Source organism: Beta vulgaris, chromosome 1 (assembly GCF_026745355.1).
Source record: "Beta vulgaris subsp. vulgaris cultivar EL10 chromosome 1, EL10.2, whole genome shotgun sequence".
Lineage (NCBI taxonomy): Eukaryota > Viridiplantae > Streptophyta > Magnoliopsida > Caryophyllales > Amaranthaceae > Beta > Beta vulgaris.
Genome location: NC_079202.1, coordinates 47,555,926 through 47,577,120, shown reverse-complemented (window position 1 = coordinate 47,577,120; position 21,195 = coordinate 47,555,926). Strand labels below are relative to the sequence as shown.

General features: G+C 33.8%; 1 protein-coding gene across 1 annotated transcript; it reads left to right on the top strand.

Moving 5' to 3' along the window:
• Nucleotides 1-14,588: 14,588 nt before the first annotated feature.
• LOC104892031 (protein PHOSPHATE-INDUCED 1) lies at nt 14,589-15,729 on the top strand. The gene has a single exon (XM_010677847.4). It carries the CDS (start codon nt 14,655-14,657, stop codon nt 15,582-15,584), a length of 930 nt encoding a protein of 309 aa, XP_010676149.2. The 5' UTR covers nt 14,589-14,654; the 3' UTR covers nt 15,585-15,729.
• The last annotated feature ends 5,466 nt before the right edge of the window (nt 15,730-21,195 follow it).

Here is a 21,195-nt window from a genome sequence, read left to right as displayed (position 1 = left end):
TGATCTTTTTTTGTACACTGTTTGGGACCTAAAATAAGATTCTGAGCATAAATGTTAACCTTGGTTAACTTGTGGGCCCAGTTGACAATTAAAACCCCAAAAAGCTATCATTTGTTGTTTTTCCCAAAAAAAATTAAGAACCCTAACCCAATTTTTTTTTCTCTCTCCTCCGTTATTCTTTCTTCCCAGATCTTCCTCATTTGTTCACCAATTTCTACCAAAATTTACCATAAATTCACTTATTTATGTTTTTTTCGAGTTAATGGGATCATTATTTTGTGGGTTTGAACCATTTATGGTTTACGATTTCATTTTTTTTTGGAAAAAACATCTGAAATCATTCAAATTGGAAGAAGAAGATGTTCAAACCCAAAAATCGAATTTTTCAGTTTGAATCTAGATGTTTCAAACCCAAAAATTCGTTTTTTTGGGTTTTTAGCACAAGATATGTTCAATGTGGATGAATCTCGAAGTTGGTCTTCGTCGTATGGTCTCTCTTTCTCACTCTTGAACTCTCTTTTTCTTGTGGATTTTTTTTTGGATTTGTTGTATTGTTCGAATTTTTATGGGTATGTTTGATTTTTGTGGTATGATTTTTGTTGTGATTTTTTGTTGGGGTTGTTCTTATTTTTCAGTTGGAATTGTTCAGATTTTTTTGGGTTTTCTTTCGAATTGTTTTGATTTTTGGGTCGTGTTGTTTTGTATTGTTGTTCGAATTCTTTAGATCTTCAAGAATGGAGCAATAAATTCGAATTTTTCTAATGGGCTTGTGATAAATGTGAATTTGGCAAATGGGGTTTTTCATTTTCATTCAGAAAACTAAAAAAAAAGGATCTAATTAGTCTTGTTCATTTGGGGTTTTAATTTTCATTTTTTTTGAAGCTTTGGAGAAGATGAGAATGGAGATTGAACTTTTAAAGGAGTTTATTTTTTGTGGTGTTCTTGTACTTTTTGGATATTAAGTATTATTTATTTTATCTTAATTGTTTTTTTTTGTGTTTGTTTGTTTTTATAGCTGTATTTCAGGAACTAAAAGTTCCATAAATTCCAACTGTTACTTTTTAATTTAAATTTTGCTTTTTTTTTTGGTCTAGTTAACCTCAGTTCAGTTAACGTTGAGTTAACTTGCCGGATTCTTGTCATCAGGTCCCAAAGGGTGAAAAAAATAGTTGTAGGTCCTGAATGGTGAAAAACCTGATAGTTTGGGTCCTGTTTGTACCCTTAACTCCTAAAACATAGATAGAATTGAGCCATGCCAACCCGCTTGCTCATCCGGTCCGGCTCGTTATTTTTGTGTCGGGTTACATGTTGGCCTTTGTGTGTCTCTTCTACTCTTTTTTCTTGTAGCATGGACTCTTGCAAGTCACATGACACGTCTATTTATATTTTGCATTTTAAAGCCTTCTTTAATTGTATATAGGAAGTTATACTTTTTAGGAAGTTATTTTTTTCATGAATTTGAAATTCCTAGAAAGTGTAAAATTGTGTAAAGGTTGGTTGGTTATGTTTACCTTATTTTTTGTCCTCATAAGAAAATATAAGTTCAATTAAACTTTAATAAGTTCATCTAAACAAAAATAAAGTATAACATCACATCGCATACAAAAAAGCTCTAATAAGTTCAGATAAGATCTAATAAGGACTAATAAGATTTAATAAGTTCGTCAAGTTAAAGAAGGTTTAAATAAGCAAAAATAAGTTGAAAAGTATGAACCCTGTATATTTTCAATTAATAAACAAGTTATAAACAAACGATTTAAGTTCTATGTGTATTTGGTAACTGTTAATGTTTTGTGCCTTGAAAATCGTCAGAAATTAGTTTTACAGGTCCGCCACACACTCGATATGGTGTCCGTCTTGAACTAAGACCGGGCAAACGTCGCCCGATCGGGCCCAAGATGGTAGCAGTTTGGAGAAGTCGACCGCCCGATCGGGCGGCTTACCGGCTACGCGGTTTTCGTACTTCCTTTTTTGAGTATCTTTTAGGCTTTGTACGGGTTTCTCATATTATAAAAGGGTTTCTTGGTGTTCATTATTTAATACACAACTTTAGAAACGCTTTTAGCTTATAGTATTTTAGGACTCCTTGTATTATTCTCTCTGGTTTTTCTCCATCATAGTGAAGAAGCTTTAATCCTCCATCTGTGGACGTAGGTCAAATTTGACTGAACCACGTAAATTCTTGTGTTCTTTGTTTGTTCATCTTTATTGTTTTTCTCACCTTTATAATTTCATTGATTTGTTCCGCATTAATCAAACTGTAACACCCTATTTCCTAACAGTAACTTTATAAGCATTAGTAGTTGAACAAATTAGAAATAAATTAGTGGTGTTCACAAAAAATCAAAATCGAAATAATGTACCAAAAAACCGTAAAATGTCAAAATGGGTAGTTACCGAACCAGAAAATTTGGGATTAAACGGTTCGATAACCGAACCGATAAAAAATTACGGTTAAACGGTAGGGTTATAGTTATTATTTTTTATAAAACGGTTAACCGAAAAATCGGAAAAATTCAATATAGTTTATTATTATTTAATTTTTTATAATAATTATATTAATTAAAATTTTTTTTATTAAGTGCAGTAATTAGTAAGTAAAGTAGTGTAGAGTATGTAGACTCATTTATGTGAGAAAACATAAGTTTTAAGTAAGCCCAAAACCAGAAGTCCAAAATATGAGAGAGCCCAAAGGTCCAAGATAGAGTAATTGGCTCTCATCACTTCATCTGTAAGCTTGTGCATTTGCTGCTGCTTTTCTATTTCGAAGATGACTGTAAGGATGAACTACTCTCTGCCATAGTTTAGAGATGATTGTGACCTACTCAGTATGAACTACCAACTTGTAATAGTTTAGATTTTTGTGCTTGTTTTTTCTTAGAACTTTGAGTATATATTCATTGTATTGTATGGTGTGGAATGTTTTTAGAGATGATTGTCTTTTATAGAGAATCAAGGTATTAATGATATATTATTTATGTTGAGAAAAATTTAAAATCTAATATATAAAATTAGTAAAATAATTTGATGAAACTTGATTAACGGTTAATGGTTAATCGGAAAATTGTACTGAAAAACCGGTTAACCATTTATGTGGATACCGGTTTGAACGGTTACATTTCACAAATACGGCGAACCGATACTTCCGGTTACCGTTCCGAAATTTTATTTCGTTACGGTTAACCACCCATGAACACCCCTGAAAATAATGGCATACTAGAGATTAGCGAATTTAACATATGGATTGGATCGCGAGTTAACATAAGCTAACCTATGGATTGGATCGCGATTTAACATTGTTGAGCAAATTAGCACGAGCTAACCTATGGGTTGGATTGCAATTTAACATAGTTGGGCAAAAATTGGTAAATCAATTGGGCAAGTCCAAGCCCAAAACCTGGTTGGATCCACTTTTGGCCCAGCACAAACCTATTGCCATCTTATTAGACTATTTTGTTTATTTGAAATGGGTTGTTCTGATTCAAACTTTATAAGATCCTTCTAACATAATTTAGACTAAAGTTCTATTCTTTTGATTAAATTAAACTAAATTAAACTTAATTTGTTTGAACTAAACTTAAGATAGGTTTTCTTAAGATTATTAAGGCTGAATTTTGAATCTAATATATTCATACAAGTCGAGTGGTGTTTACAATAAATCAAAATCATGTATTTCACAATTTATGTACGATTATTTATGTGTCACTTTCTTTGATTAGTCAGGTTGTTATCATTACTATGACCCACCACTTTTAAATTAAATTCTTAATAAATTTATGGTGAGTTAATAATGAACAGACAATGGTACAAACTATAGGACATTAGATTTGAGTTTCTTTACAAGTTACAACAGAAGTTGAATTTGATACCAGCCATATGTGATGAAGGAAGCTAATAAACATATTTGATTGCTCTTGCTCCTTATGCACTTCATCGATCTGTTTCTGAGGGTGCACTCTCTTCAACTTAAAAAATTAAGTTTCAGGTCTAATAAGTTCATATAAGTTGCAATCAGATCCAATCAGGGCAATAAGTTCCAATCAAGTCTAATAAGTTCCAATCAGGTGCAATAAGTTCCAATCAGGTGCAATAAGTTCCAATCAGTTTCAATCAGGTTCAATAAGTTCCAATCAGGTCTAATAAGGTCTAATAAGTTATAATAAGGTCTAATCAGGTCCAAATAGTCAATGTTCAATAAACATTTGTATTATTGTCCATTATTTTATTATTCATATCACTATTAGCCGATTATGTTTATTAGAATTTTAATTAAAGTACCACAATGTTTTTTTTTTTTTTGAGGGGAAAAGCATAAGCTAGATTAATCAAGGGACAAAGTGTCCATAAGAATATAAGGAGTCACTTCACGTGGATAATGGTTCTCCCAAATTTGTTTAACACCAAAAGGAACTAGCTTAGCTAAATGATGAGCGACAAAGTTGCCCTCTCGTTTTACATGGGACCAGATTAGGGATTGAAAACAAATGCTAGAGGAGATAATATTCAACAATACATTGTCCAAATCTGAGAGAAAAACTGATGTCTTCCGAAGACGATTTATGATAGTCTGACAATCAGATTCAACCACCACTTGATTCAAGCCAAATCGTTTTCCCAAGCGCACCCCCATCTCAATAGCTTTGGCCTCTGCTATTTCAGGCGTCCAGTAAGCTCACACACGTCGCGAGGCTGCGAAACGAACAATGCCTTCTTGATCTCGGGCTATTACTCCTATGCCCACCCAACCTTCCACTGCTAGGGAGGCATCAACGTTGATCTTCCAGCTGGGCGCTGGCGGAGGTTGCCAAACACGAGCACTCGGAGTAGTAGCTCCCCCGCGGTGGTAAATGTCTGCAGAATACTTACCATATTCTTCGACCAAACGCAACGCCCTTTCTAACAAGTTGTTTGGAGTGGTTTTTCCTTGGAAAATTTTATTGTTCCGTTCTCCCCAAATGCACCACATAAGAAAGGCACCCTTAATTCGCATCTTTTTTATCCAGTGATTTCCATTTCTCAACAAGGTCACAGATGGTTATACACCCAGTATCATCTCGCATGGGTGAACATCCACTTTCTTCCCAAATTTCATCAAACCGCGGACAGTGAAGTATAGCATGGCGGTCAGTTTCGGCCTCACCAAAATCCCAAGGGCAAGCCATCGTGTCAATGAGATGGCGTTGAAACAGTAGGCCTCGAGTCGGAAGTATGGCCGTGCACATTTTCCATAAAAAAATGACGAACTTTGGGACTCACTGCAAGGCTCCATAACTCAACCCAAGCGTTATGAAAATTTTCCAGGTGACACCCTTTCCCGAGCATGTAGGCCGTCTTTACAGAATAAATGCCATCCTTGGATAAAGCCCATGTCAACACATATTGAGAAGGAGATGGGCATACAGGAATTGCAAGGATGCATTTTTTGTCTTATCATTGAAAACCTCCTCAATAATATCAATCCGCCACTCCATACTCGAGGGATCAATAAGTTCATTAACCATCGTAAGCTCATTTCGGCAAGGGGAGCAAATGAATTTGCCACTCTCATCTCCAACCCATGGTGCCTCCCAAATGTTGATATCAACACCATTCCCAACTCTCCATATCAAGCCTTCTTTAACTAAAGCTTTTGCGCTCCAGATACTACACCACGAATAACTGCGGGAATAACCAAGAGAAGCCTCAAGAAAGTATTATACTTGTATTATTATTTATTATTTTATTAAATATTTATATTAGGATAAATCGCATCTTACCACCTAGACTTTTCACGTTTTTAGAAACTCCCACCTTAATGAATTTTTTTTATATATTTCCACCTACCATTTTCAATTTTATTAAAAACTCCCACCACTTAACGATTTTTGTTAAATTACATTAACAAAACCGTTAAATGGGTCCCTCATATACATTTTGTTAGCAAAATCGAACTTGAAATAGTTGCAAGTCTTTCCAAATAGTTATAATTCGTTCCAAACTTGCTCCAAAATTGTTGAGATTTTGCCCTTAAATTGATGAAATTGAATTTGATTTCAGCGTAAATTAATAATAAAATGCATATATGAGGTCTACTTAACGGTTTTGTTAACGGAATTTAACACAAATCGTGAAGTGGTGGGAGTTTTTAATAAAATTGGAAATGGTAGGTGGAAATTTATAAAAAAAATTCATTAAGGTGGGAGTTTCTAAAAACATGAAAAATTTAGGTGGTTTTGAACAAAAAATCCTTTATATTATTGTCTATTATTTTATTATTCATATTACTATTAGCTGATTATGTTATTATTAATTTTTATTTATTAAAGTACCACAATGTATAGCATTATACTTGTATTATTGTCTATTATTTGATTATTCATATTACTATTAGCTGATTATATTATTATTAAAAAATATTATAATTATGGTCAAATAAGGTTAAAAATAATAATCATTATAATTACAATATTTTGCAATTCGTCTTTAAATAACTAGAGATAACATGTTTTCGTTACTAATAACAATGAAAAATATAAATGTTATCAATTGATCATAAGAGATAATTAATAATTATTATTGTTTTAAAAGACAAATTTTAATAATTATTACTTGATAATAAATTTTGAGGGGTAGTATTTACGTTAGGGGTAATATTTATATATGTTACTACTCGTCAATTTTTTTGTCTAATAAGGTCAAATAAGTTTCAATCAGGTCCAATAAGGTCTAATAAGTTCCTATTACGTCCAATAAGGTCTAATAAGTTTCAACCAGGGCCAATAAGGTCTAATAAGTTTCAATCAGGTCAATAAGTTTCAATTATGTCCAATAAGTTCCAATCAGGTTCAATCAGGTCCAATAAGTTGAATCAGGTCCAATCAAGTTTAATAAGTTCCAATCAGTTCAGTTCAGGTTCAATAAGTTCAGTTCAGATAAATTCAGATAAGTTCAAGCCAATAAGTTGAAGAGAACGCACCCTCAAACTTAATCCAATGTTTATGCTTTTGCGGTCTCCAGTGACTACCTTAACAATTGATATTTTTCAATTTTAATTAATCAAAAGTTAAGAAAAATTGATATCTTAAAATTAGAGCTTCAATCGAGCTTGCTATTCCCACATGAATATTTTCCCTGTTTAATTAATGGTTAGACTTTAGAATTTATCAAAATTTGTTTAAAGTGTAGTGTTGTAGTTGTTGCATTATTTTTGAAACAAATGAAATATATATATTACGTTTTTTTAATTTAAAAAATAATGAAGTATATATTACGTAATTCAAAGCAATTACGCATTTAAATTTTGATGGGAATGATGCATGTTATTTTAAGGAAACAATATTCAGCTAACTTTTTATTAAGCTTGATTAGACAATGTATCAGTAAATGTTCATTTGCCTAAGCGTCCACCTACAATGGCCTAATTCCCCGGTATAATACAAATTCAGGCAGATTAGTTAATAAATTACGCAAGTGGCTTAGCTTGACTGAAATGGTGCGTCATGCGTGTTGTAGTTTATACATATAGGAGCATCATCTCTCCTAGGGCCTAGGGGACTTAAATATGGACTTCATAAGTCGTACGGGTGTATCACTCTGCAGAAAATTAAGCCTATGCCTCTCTGAAGTCCATCGAATCAAAACTAATTGGTTCCCGGTGGAGGGGATCTAATTGTGCTGTGTGCAGACCCCAGTAAGGTATTCGCTGTGTGCCTGCGTGATTAAGTATATCCATTTATTTAAGGTAAATTTCTTTTCTTTGTTGTAAATAATAGTCAACTTGTGTATCAAAAACCAATGCATCTATTCAACCTTGTTTTACTAGTTGCATATGTACGCGATGTGTACGTCAACAATCTTATGTAGTTATATACAAATAGACATTTTTTTTAATCTAAAATATTTTGATAGTGATGTAAATTATTGAGGTTCTTTTATAAATGTTATTATCTTTTTCAAATTAAAGGTGAATGATTTTTAACTGTTCAATATCGTCACTGTAAATTTGGTAGATGATTTAATAATTTTCTTTTCAACGACTTCTGTATAGTTCTTTAACAATTATAGATGTTAATAAACCATATTATTTGAACTTTGTAAATATGAAATATTATGTTATCACTATAGCCGGCAAAATTGGCACGTACTCGAAATACCCGACCCGAAAGCCGTTTTCCACCCGAAAATAACGACCCAAAATCCGAAATAACACGGCCCGACCCGAATTAAAATAGATGCGAATATGACCCGAACCCGAATATACCTGACCCGAATATACCCGACCCAAAAATGACCCGATAATGATGACCACAACTTGACCCCGACCCGAAAAGTTGTCATATTAGTTACTTTTTAAACAAATTTAAGGAAAATATTGTATTGAAATATTATATATAATTTAGCCACTGTCCATGAATTATTAAATGTACTCTCATTAGTTTTATATGTGTTTTATTTATTAGGGAGATTGAAAACCCGACCCGATATGACCCGAAATCTCTTGGACCCGATATTAACCCGTGCTCGAAGAAATCCGACCCGAACACGAACAAAAAGTTGACCCGACCCGTTTTAACCCGAACAAAAAGTTGACCCGATTATGACATGACCCGTTTTAACCCGACCCGTCTGACCCGTTTGCCACCTCTAGTTATCACGATATGTTGCTAACTTTCTTTGGTTGAAGATTCTAATTGATTTCGTGAATTGATTGTGTCAATCTAGTTTGTTATTAATGGTATTGCATATTCCATTTTTTACTTACTTTGACAAGTTCCATTGATTCTCATTTTTCAATTTTTTATAAAAAGAGAAACAAAATTTTATATTATTAGAGGTTATTTTAGTCACTTCAAAAGAGGACAACACATTTTCTCCCTTAGCTTATATAATAGAGACAAAGTATTACAGAGTTGCTAAACACCGTTCTAATTTTCTTTTAATACGCCCTAAATAAGTAAAAAAAAAATACTATATATATACTTTTTATTTCTTTTCTCACTTTCTCCCATTCCCTCACCTCCTCTTACCCTTGTTCAGTTCTTCTTCCATGCCGCCATTGGTGCCGCCACACCACCCTTGCCGCACCACTACTAGCGTTGTTGCCGTCTTGCCACCACCACCATCACACCCACCACCACCTTTACGCCCCATCACCGACCACCACCTCCTTCCACCTGTTACATCGTCTCCTAGAAGAAAATATGCTTGTTTTTTTATTAAAATAAAAGAGGGAGATGTATGGCTGCCATGGACGCCCCACCACCAAAATAGGCGTCCATGGCAGACGTTGCACCATAGAAAGAGGCGCCTGCCATGAGTGCCTACGCCGGTGGTGAGCCGTTAATGACAGACGTCCATGGATTCGTTGGAAGGTGAAAATCGGACCAGTTAGATACATTAACTAATCTGCTTTTCAGGTCCCACCGGATCAATTAAAATTTTTAATTTCTACTGCTCCACCCCTAACTGATTCGATTCATTTTCGAATCAGTTAAATCTATCTCAACCGAATCAGCTAGACTTTTTTCCACTAATGAAATTTAGCCAAAGTTTTTAGAAGCATATTGAAAATATAGTAAATTTGGGTTAAACGTACTTGCACACAAGCCCATATCGAAAGTATTTTGTTTACCTGACAAATTTGATTAACTTCCATCTAAAATCAATTGTCAATGAATACAATGGAATATGTACCTACACTTTTGTCTTAGTTACAATTTCTTTATTTGTGTAGAACAACTTACTCGTGGTCGGTTCTTCTTAACAATGTCACTGATAGATTAAGACCTGGACAAAACATCTCACTAATGAACTGAATTTTGAACATTAGTAAGTTTAGCTATTATTACATATCTACTAATAAATAATCAATGATGTTTTGACCTAGTGGTTAAGATTATTGAGGTGCTGTGAACGATAGGTCACAGGTCTCGAATCCCCCATCTCCTTCTTTATACTGCCTTCGTGGCTCATATAGATAAAAAAAAACATATCTACATTTTCAACATTAATTACCTAATTTAGCTATTACATATTTGTTTTAAGGAAATCCACCACGGATTAAATCAATATATTGGAATGAGCTAAGTCAACAACCAAAGAAGGAATTAAGAACACTAGCCTAAACATATCTCAACAATAAACCGACTTCTCAACATCAATTACATCAGATCATTGTGCAATGTCTTAATCAAATGCCTAGTGGCATGATCAAAGCCGATGATGAGGAAAAATCGAGGATTTTACATAGTACTTTTCGAAAAATCAATCGGATTTATGTCGTATCCTTTGCTCAATGAGAGAATGTGTCCGATTCTACAAGATCAAACCTATGGGACTTAAAAAATTATGAAAGGATCCAATGGCTTCGAAAGAATCGAACGAGGAGTTGTATGAGGTGAAGATCTCATATATGGTTCTGTAGAGTGCCAGTAAGGGTGACTTATCTGTCAACTTTTCCACTATCACCCCCAAAAAATCAAATAGAGCCTTTGAGTAAGTTCCGGAGTTTTAGAAATTAAGTCGAAATCCAACCATACTTATCAAATATGAAAACCTTCATCTTAAGTAGGTAAACTTATTATAGATCTAGTTATTACTTCCTCCATTTTTTAGATGACCCATTTTGACTTTTGATATTATTCACAGTGTAACTTTGACTATCTTTTGTGATTTGTATTAAGAAAACATATAGTCAAATCATATGGGATCTTGTTAGATTCGTCTCAATGTATTATTCTCATAATATCAAATTTTTATTATTTTTGCTTATAGATAATTAGAGATATAAAGGGTTAAAATAGTGCATTGCCATGTGTGTCCAAGCTAGAGAAACGGGTCAACTAAAAAAAATAGAGGTAGCATTAAGGAACAATTTCTCAAAAGAATATGGGGTTGTTTGGCAATCAGCTATTGGTTGTTGGCTTTTAGCTGTTTTCATTGGCTTATTTGACGAGCTAGAAGCATTGGTAGTATGTATTGGCTTTTTAAGCCATTTGGTTGCAAAAGTGTTTGTAAAATTAATTGTGGCTGTTGGCTGTTTATTAGAGAGTTTGTGGACCAACAAGCTAAAAACCAATCCAAAAAGCTACTCCAAGCATCTTTTTCATCTTGGTTTAAAAGCCAGCTTTTTAGCCAATCAAAAAACCAATAACCAAACACTTTTTTTGACTGTTTGACCAAATTAAAAAAGTCAAAAGTAAAAAAAAAAAACATTTATCAAACATAGCCTATAACTATCTCACTATGTCTTTCTTATTTCGCTAAACTTGTTACTCCCTCTGTTTCAAATTATAAGGCATTTTAGCTAAAGGAAAATGATATATATAGCCCTTAGGGCTATGTATAAGGTGCTTAAAATGGAAATAAAATATTGAATCAAGCATTTATTACCTCGGTTGATGTGAAAATGTGTCTTGCATTCTGAAACTGTTTCCATTTAAAAAAATGTATTTAATGCTTATATGTAGCCCTAAGGGCTACATATAACATTACCCTTAGCTAAAAGTTTTTGTTTCAAAATATAAGGCATTTTACATTATCGATCAGTGTAAAATGAAATACAACTTTATACTATCAAGATAAGATTATAGGTTATTTTCTATTATCAATACAATATTTAATGCCAATTCTTATTACCAATGCAAATCTAACTAAAACTAACTAAATTCTTAATATGCGTAAAAGTGGTTTACATGTCTTATAATTTGAAACGGAGGGAGTAACTCTCAAGCGTAATGGGGTATATTTGTAATTGTACTTTGTGTAGGACCTACCATCTTATACTTCTACTTTGCCAATTAGTAGACCCTGGGCCAAGGTGTAGGATGAGCATCCTACACCAGCTCCAAAACGCAAGGCAAGAAGAATGAAACGCACCATTCAACATGCAAAAAAGTAATTGATTTGACAGCTAATGTACATTCCCACTACATCCAGTGTACATGTCGAAAATTCAAAAAGTAATTAATTTGACAATTACTGTTCACCATTTAATAACTGATTTGATGTCAACCACCATGATTTCTCCCCCATATACTGTTCACCACTTCTCTCTTTTCCACACTCAACCTCCTTGTACATTCTTTGCTTCGTGGTTGTTCATTAACAAAATCAAAATGTACAAAGTACAATGACAGTCCCCCAAGCTGAAAGTAACCCAATTCCCGAAGCTGATGTCAAGTGAGTAATTTGCAATCTTTGTACACTGGGTGTGTTGATGTTTGTTCACTAATGAAATTCAATATGTACAATTACAGTCTCATACCGAAATTCACCACTTCTCTCTTTTCCACACTCAACCTCCTTGTACATCCTTGGATTCGTGGTTGTTCATTAATAAAATCAAAATGTACAATGACAACCCCCCAGCTGAAAGTAACCCAATTCCTGAAGCTGATGTCAAGTGAGTAATTTGCAATTTTTGTACACTGGCCGGGTGTGTTGATGTTTGTTCACTAATGAAATTGAATATGTACAATTACAGTCCCATACCGAAATATGTCAAGTGAGTAATTTCCAATCTTTGTACACTGGTGTGTTTGATGTTTATTCACTAATAAAATTCAATATGTACAATTACAGTCTCATACCGAAATTCAATAAAATCACAATGTACACTGATGGTCATTACTTTGATCACTGAAAATCCTCAAATGTACACTCGTATATTATTGTACACCAAACCATGTGCATTTGTACATTAAAAAAATTGTTTCAAGTGATGAGAGAGAAAGAGCTGACCCACTTTCAAAAATACTGCCAAAAGCCAGCCACATGGGCGAGGTGTAGGATGCTCATCCTACACCTCGGTGTAGGATCTAATTTGCGCTACTTTGCTAGATTACAATTTATCCATATATTTTCTTCTCAAAGTGCGTGGTTGGCGAAGTGGAAGTTAAGGCACTTTCATCGGTTCATGTATGAGTGTACCCTACAAAGAACAGACAAGCATGGTACGGGTATGTAGCTTTAGTACCTCTAACCTCCCTGCTGAATGCTGATGAATGGGATAGGTCTGGGAATGCCCATGAAACTCAAATACAATGCACATAGCCGAAGTCGATTCACACTCAAATGGGGTTCGATAAGTATGGATCATATACCCTAGGCCATAGCTCCTCAGATAAACTTTATTATGCCAATATGAGTATATGACAATGTGGTCCCTTTCAAGGTCCATAATTAAATATTAAACATGATTTTTGTTTAATTAATTAAGTTTAGACCATATCACAATCTTAAAAGCTGACGAATTTTTTCATGAAACTAAGCATTTTTACCTAGTAATCCTCAATATAACACATGCAAAGGATGGCCCCTATTCCTACGCTTGCTAGCTTTTTTCCCAACAACTCTAAAACTTTATCAGCTTGCCTCAAAGTCCCCGAAACCCTGCGTTGCAATCGCACTTAGTAGCATGAAAACCAATGTATTATTAACGTCATTACTTCACTAATCTTAATGTCATAGAACAAACTGAAGATTAATCTAATCCTAATTATTAGCTATCACTACCTCGTGATTCTCCTATTTTCTGACATCTATTATGAATAGAGGCTACAACGAGCTCTTCATCTAGTAAGCCAAGCTTTGAGGATAAGATATCTAAATTTTAGAATATGAGTTCAGAGTTAATGACAAATTTATGTAAATACACGGACTATGAAACTGATTTTTTATGACATATTTAGATATTTGTCAATTAGCTAGACTTTAGCCTTTCTCTTTGCTCAAAATGTACAATCTCAAAGGTTGATGTTGGAACGGCTAAAAGGTGATGCTAATAATAACACATAATAAGTAGTTTATTATTCCCTTAATTTCGTATTATCTACCTTTTAAATTTATTGAGGTTGTTTTCGAACATACTTCTTCATACGTTTTAAATTAGTTGTAACTAGAGGGAGACACAAGTTCAAAGGAGAGGAAAGAGATATGGAGAAGTAAACATGACTCAATCATGTGATGCGGGAAAAGATAGAGAAAAACTATATAAATAAAGTAATGCTACAACTAAATTAAAACATCCTTAAAAGAAAAGTGTTGCAACTATTTTGAAACTAAAGAGGTATATATTGTTTTTTTTTTGAAGGGAAAGAGGTATATATTGTGTTAAGACATCAATTAAAATGAACTAATTACTCTTAATAATCTGGTGCACGTAATTATTAATGAGCAACCGGTGAGTAGATTTGGAAAATTATCTTTCTAAATGGACCAAGTTTTAAAGAGTTAGTTGATTAAACAATACCCTCTTGATTTTTCTTACATAATGTACGCCTCTTGAAGAAAATTAAAATATCTATATAACCCAAATTTAATATTCCTTTTACCATTAGTTTTATTTTAACTTTTACATCATCCAAACATTCTTATATTTAATTATATTTTTTTATTGTATTTGTCTTCTATGTGTATTTTTGATATATTATATAATATTTGTTAATAGATATTTTTTTTTTGAAGGAATGTTATAGATAATTTTGATTAAGAATCATATGAAATTTATCCTAATTTTATCGAGTTAGCTTCATGCACCTCGCACATTCCACTATTACTATATATACTCACCTACCATTCTCCTCTAACTACTCATTCTCATCATCCACAATTCCACAAGACCACAATTCCACACCAAAAAAGCTACAATAAATCCCCTAATAACATCATTAAGAATGGCTTCTTTTCTAGCTCTTATACTATTTATATTATCAACATACTACTTTGAACCCAGTCTAGGAGTGAGAAAATTAACTTCACTCTATGAACCACAACCTATGTCCCTAAAATACCATCATGGCCCTTTGCTTCAAGGGCAGCTGCCCGTTCACATCCTCTGGTATGGCAAATTCTCCTCTTCCCAAAAATCCATCATATCCGACTTCTTTCTCTCTCTTGACCGCCCTGCCCGAAAACACGATCAAATTGTGGGCCCATCTGTTTCCCAATGGTGGCAAACAGTTCTAACATACATGAAGAATGCTGGTAATAAAAATGGAATTCATGTTGTTTTGTCAAAGCAGCAAGTTGACGAGGATTGTTCCTTAGGAAAATTACTCAAAAGGACCCAACTCGCTGAGTTGGCTCACCGAGTCAACTCGAAACACAGTGGGTTAACTCTAGTACTCACGGCCGATGACGTGGCAGTAGAGGGGTTTTGTATGAGTGGTTGTGGGTCACACGGGTCGGATCCTAAGACAAGGTCCACATTTATATGGGTTGGTAATTCCGTAAGTCTGTGCCCCGGCCAATGTGCTTGGCCTTTCCATCAGCCCATTTATGGCCCACAAAGTGCACCATTGGTGGCCCCTAATGCTGATGTGGGAGTGGATGGCATGGTGGTAAATATTGCCAAGCTTTTGGCGAATACGGTAACAAACCCGTTTGGAAATGGTTATTACCAAGGAGAAGCTGGAGCTCCACTTGAGGCAGCTTCGGCTTGTACTGGGATGTATGGTAAAGGAGCTTACCCGGGTTATGCGGGTGAGCTCCTAATTGATTCGAGTTCGGGTGCGAGTTATAACGCTAATGGGGTAAATGGGCGAAAATATCTTTTACCCGCTTTATTTGATCCATCTACGTCCAAATGTTGGACAATCGTGTGAATATTACTATATATGGAGCGTACCATTAAAGCTATCCAAGGAGAATGAGTAATAATAATATAGATGGGAATGGGATGGATAATGTTGTGTAGTACATAATGTTATGTAATTAGACATGTATATTAAAATTTCTCGTTTACTATTGTCTTAGAGTTTTAATGGGGTTACTAAACGCAACCTCACTTTACTAAACGCAACCCTTTAGATTCTTATTTTCACATTCCTCTATAAAACGCTTCTCTCTCAAAATAATCTTCTCTCCCTCCTCTCAAATCTATAAAAACATACCATTGCAAGAGATAATTGATTAAAATTGAATTTAATCCTCAATTTATGAATTTTGACCTACATGAATCTGAATTTGATGTAACGTTTTGGTTTTATTTGGATATTACCACTTTGTGCAATATGAATGAAATCAAATGCACTAGTTTGTGCAATATACAAGAAGTAGAGTATACTATTTCATGTAAATTGAACAAAACAGAATAATCTATTTCATGCAATTTGTAGGAAACACTAGTCAAACTTTCATAATTATTGCGCAAAATAATGAACTAACCCACGTCTCACAAAAACTAGTAGGGTAAGCCATTCTCTGCGACACGTTGTCTTTGCAACAAAGCCAAGTCCTGAATCTACTTTAAGATAATATATCTAAGGAAGCCATTAATTCGTAATCTCTATTATATAAGGGAAGGGGGAGCAATGGTGTCCTCTTTTGAAATGCCTATTTTGCCTCCCCCTTCCCATTCTAAATTACAATTTCACTTACAAATTAAAGGGGGCTTCAAACAAAAATACCAAAAATATAATTATAACAATCACTTACAAGTCAACTAAAATCATAAAATTGCATAATTTACGTTATGCAAATCACTAAAATGAGAAAACTTTATAAAAACGTAAAAATTTCACTTACAAACTACAAGCTATGAAAAAATTGACTTGAAATCAAAGTGTCCACTTTCTTTACGATTTATGAAGTACTGTACTTAATTCAAAAATCAACTAAAAAATTATAATATTAGAAATCATAAATAAATTCAATAAAATTTCTATTTTGTTCATAGAATTTAACTTTGAAAAGTAAAAAAAAAAACAAAAAGAATGGTGAGAGACTTAAGTGACAGAAACTAAACCAATCAAATTTTGCAACTAATAAAAACAATTATACTTTGTAAGTCTAATGTTCTAATGCCGAAGAAAATCAAGTTTCTGTTTCGAAAAAAATTCAATGCAAAAAATTCTAGTATAACATATGCGGGAACCTCACCTTGCAATAGAAGAAATGGAGTGCATCTAAAATAAAAGGAAGTTATTGGTTCGTAATTGCTTGCCATTGTTCCAAATTTTCATTTTTTTAAGAAGGGAAATGTTGCCAACATATAATTAACATGGAAAATAAATAAAATGCATAATAAAAAGATTTCCAAAGTAGACATATAATTATAAGGGTTTTTTCACCAGGTACCCCTGTGGTTTTAAAAAATTCATGGGGTACCCCTAGTTTTAAAAAAAATGCACCAAGTACCCTTATTATTTAAGTAAAATGCACGAAATGCACTTAATGACTAACGGTGTCAAGTTTCCGTTAGTCATTAGGGTTAATTAACATCTCTAACCCTAAATAACCCTAATTAAATCCTAATTAACTAACTAAACCCTAACCTAAGCCTAAAACCACCACCCAACCCACCCCCACCCCCACCCCCACCCCCACCCCACCTGGTAGCATCCCTGCTACCGCAGCAACCACCCCCACCCCACCCCCACCCCCACCCCACCCCACCCTCGGCAGCATCACTGCTCCCCTAGAAGAAACACCCTCACCCCCACCCCCACCACCACCCCCACCCCTCTCTAAAACTGATTTCGAAAATCAATTTCAAAAAACAATTTCAAAATCATTTTCAAAATCATTTTCAAAAATCATTTTCGAAATCATTTTCGAAAAGGATTTTGGAAATCATCTTCGAAAAGAAAAACCATTTTCGAAACTATTTTCGAAAACGATTTTCGAAAACATTTTCGAAAACGATTTTCGAAAACATTTTCGAAAATGGTTTTCGAAACTGTTTTCGAAAACCAATTTTGAAATCAATTTCGAAAACCATTTTCGAAATCATTTTCGAGATAAGTTTTTGAAATAAAAAAAAATTGATGAAGAAGAAGGAGAGAGAAAAAGAAATGAAGAAGAAGGAGGTGGTGTTTTCTAGTTCGACGGCGATGATTTGGGGGCTTCGATTTGGCGGCGGGAGTGGGGCAAGCAGGGGCGGTGGTGGGTCACCATTGGGAATCCGACGGGGGTGGTGGGGGTGGGGAGAGGGAACTCGAAAGGGGTGGTGGGGGAAGGGTGGGGGCTGCTTGGGTGGGGGAGGGGTGGTTGGATGGTTAAGGTAAGGGTGAGGTATTAGGAGGTTAGGATTAGGGTTCAAGAGTTAGGGTTAGATGATTAATTAGGATTAAAGGGTTAATTAAGATTAATGACTAACGGAAACTTAACACCGTTAGTCATTAAGGACATTTCGTGAATTTTATTAAAATCTTAGGGGTACCTGGTGCATTTTTTTAAAACTAGAGGTACCCCATGAATTTTTTAAAACCACAGGGATACCTGGTAAAAAAATCGTAATTATAATTTATAAATACTCTTTCCATATCTAATATTATCATCATATGCTACTATTATTTCTTTGGTATGATTTTCAGATGCAATTGGAATAAGATTGATTGATTTGCACGAGAGAGGAAGAAAGGAGAGTGAAAGAGGGAGAAAGGAGGTTATGAAGGAAGGGGTATTCTGGATATTTAAGGAGGTTGTATTTCGTAAAGTAAGGTTGCATTTAGCAATCATGTTTTAATGAGGTTGAGATTTGGAGCTACCACGAGATGATGTAGTCCAAGTGACGCAAACATAAATCGTATTGGATCGTTAAAGGTTCATATGATATGGACCACCTTGATTAGCTTATTCAATAATGGTGAATCCGAATTTATTATGAAGAAAGGAAAATATAGTTGCGCTGAAGGGATTAAAACTTGACCGATTCTTCAGATTGGCTAAACTCTTACATGATGAATATGAAGGGATAAACTGTGATCTTATATTGACGGCGATCTTTATTAACTAAAAAATTGGAAAAAAGAAATTGGGCTTACATCATTGAAATTATTTATATACGTTTGTATAGTGAAGAGAAGATCGACAATTGTACTTTGATGAACGTGCATACAATCTAAAACTAGGAGGAGGGTGCAACTAACAAAAGTGTGAGCCAAATGAATAAGAAGGAATTGGGGTTGACTCAAGTGGTGACTTTTCTCAACTTTCCTAGTAAAGTTTAGGGTTCAGTTCCTATCCCAATTAAGCACTTGTTTGGAATTTAAGGGGGAGCGAGGGGGGAGGGGGGGGGGGGGAGGTTGTCTGGCTTGTAATAGGCCTCTGAGGTGGACCTTGTGTGGGGGAGCGGATATCTGGCTTGTAATGGCATATAGATGGGACCTTGTGTGAGGGAAGCCCAACGAATCTCTTTTTAAGGAAAATTTAATGGATAAGAGATAATCCTAAAGCCCAAAATTTGTGAAACTTTTCATATCTATTTCTCTATTACATAAGGGAAGGGGGGACCTATGGTGTCCTTTTTTGAACTGACTATTTTGCACCCCTTCCCTTTCTAAATTACAAAAAAATATCAATATCAAAATGGGGGTTGAAACAAAGCCACTGCAAATTAAATTTTAACATCACTCACAAATCACTTATTTCAGGAAACTTTACAAATCACTCAAAGAATTGAGAAAATCACGTTGAAGAAATCACGAAAATCACTCACATGATCAGAAACTTTACAAAAAATTGAAAATTAACTTACAAACTAAAACTAATATAGTTGAACGTCAATGCATACAAAACATTCATAAAATTCACTAACAAATCATTGTTCTCAAAAACCATTCACAATTACATACTCACAAAAATTACCTATAAACAAAAATCTGAGAAAAATATAAGATTTTGGTAGTCATATCACACATTTGTCCCGGCGATTTTCGAACTTTCAAACAGGTACATAATTCTTTTAATCTTCAAAGTTATTTCACATTAGTCGATATTTATGTAGTTGAAAAAATGGATAATAGCAATTAGTTGAGAAGGACTTTTATATTATTTGATTCATTTTCATATAAAATCAGAAAACAAGATGTGTATGAAATTTGATTCATTTATGACACTGATAAAAAGTAACAATTTTAGCTCTTTTTTATTAAAATTCCAATATAAAATTTTTGCCCGAAACTTTTGCAAAATATCCATGTTCAGTTAAAGGGGGTCTGTACTATTCGGACCATAAATACTATTCTCAATTAAGAGAGGTAAATAATAACTTGGCTCTAAAAACCGCTTCCTCTCGAAAACGAGGATTAAGAATATTTTTGCAAAAAGTATAAACTATGAATAAAAGGAAATGAAAGAAAAAGGAAAAATTAAAAATAAAAGAAGTAAAAGTGGGAGAAAATAAAAAGGAAAAAGAAAACAAAACAAAACAAAAAAAGAGAAAACCGAAGAGTACAGCAAAAGCCAAAAAGAGTAAAAAGAAAAGGAAGAAAAAAAGGAAAAAGAAAATAGAAATAGAGAAAGGAAATCAGAAACTGAAGCATCAGACCCCCTTTTTGCGAACAACTTTTCCAAAAATCCATTTTCAGAAAAATAAAATTACATTAATTTGCGAAATCAGATTGTGTATGAAAATTTTAAAATTTCATTTCAAATATAATTGAAACTCAAAGTGTTAAAATTTAAAAAAGGAGAAAAATTAAAAATGACCATTTCATGCGAAAGTAGATTGTGTATGAAAAACTTAAAATTTCATTTCAAATATAATTCAAACTCAAAGTGTTAAAATTTAGAAAAGGTGAAAAATTAAAATGACTGTTTCATGCAAAATCAGATTGTGTATGAAAATTTTAAAATTTTGTTTCATATATAATTGAAACTCAAAGTGTTAACATTTATAAAAGGAGAAAAAAAAACTGAAATTTTATTATACTTTTCGGTTACAAAATTACTGAAATCCATGATTTAAGAAATTACCTTTCTTTGTTACAAATTCGACCCAATTAGATCCGCTGTTTCTGAGACTTTGAATTGAAATGCTTGATTTTTTGATGTTGTTCTTTTACGTTGACTTGAAAATCTACTGTTGCATGTATTTCTTTGATGTTGTTCGAAAATTTCCTGATTTTGTTTTTGTATATTGCATACTTTGATGAACTGGGTGAACTATGTTCCTTCAAAATATAGGTTGTAGATTTGTAGTGAGAGGAGAAAGAGAATGAATAGTTAGAAATGTACTGAAATTTTTAGGCCGAGAGTAGAGAGAGAATGAATAGTTGGAGCATTGTTTTTTTTTTTTGATCAGATGGTCTTCAGTTCACTCTCACACTTCACCAATTTAATCTCACTCTTCAGTCTTCACCAATTTACATCCACCAAGTAAGACCATGGAGATTAATCAGTTCCACACCGTTGATTACATATTTGAAGTTGAATGGGCTGATGAGTATGCGTGAATTTTCAAGAAAATTAGTTAATGTCAACAAAAAAATA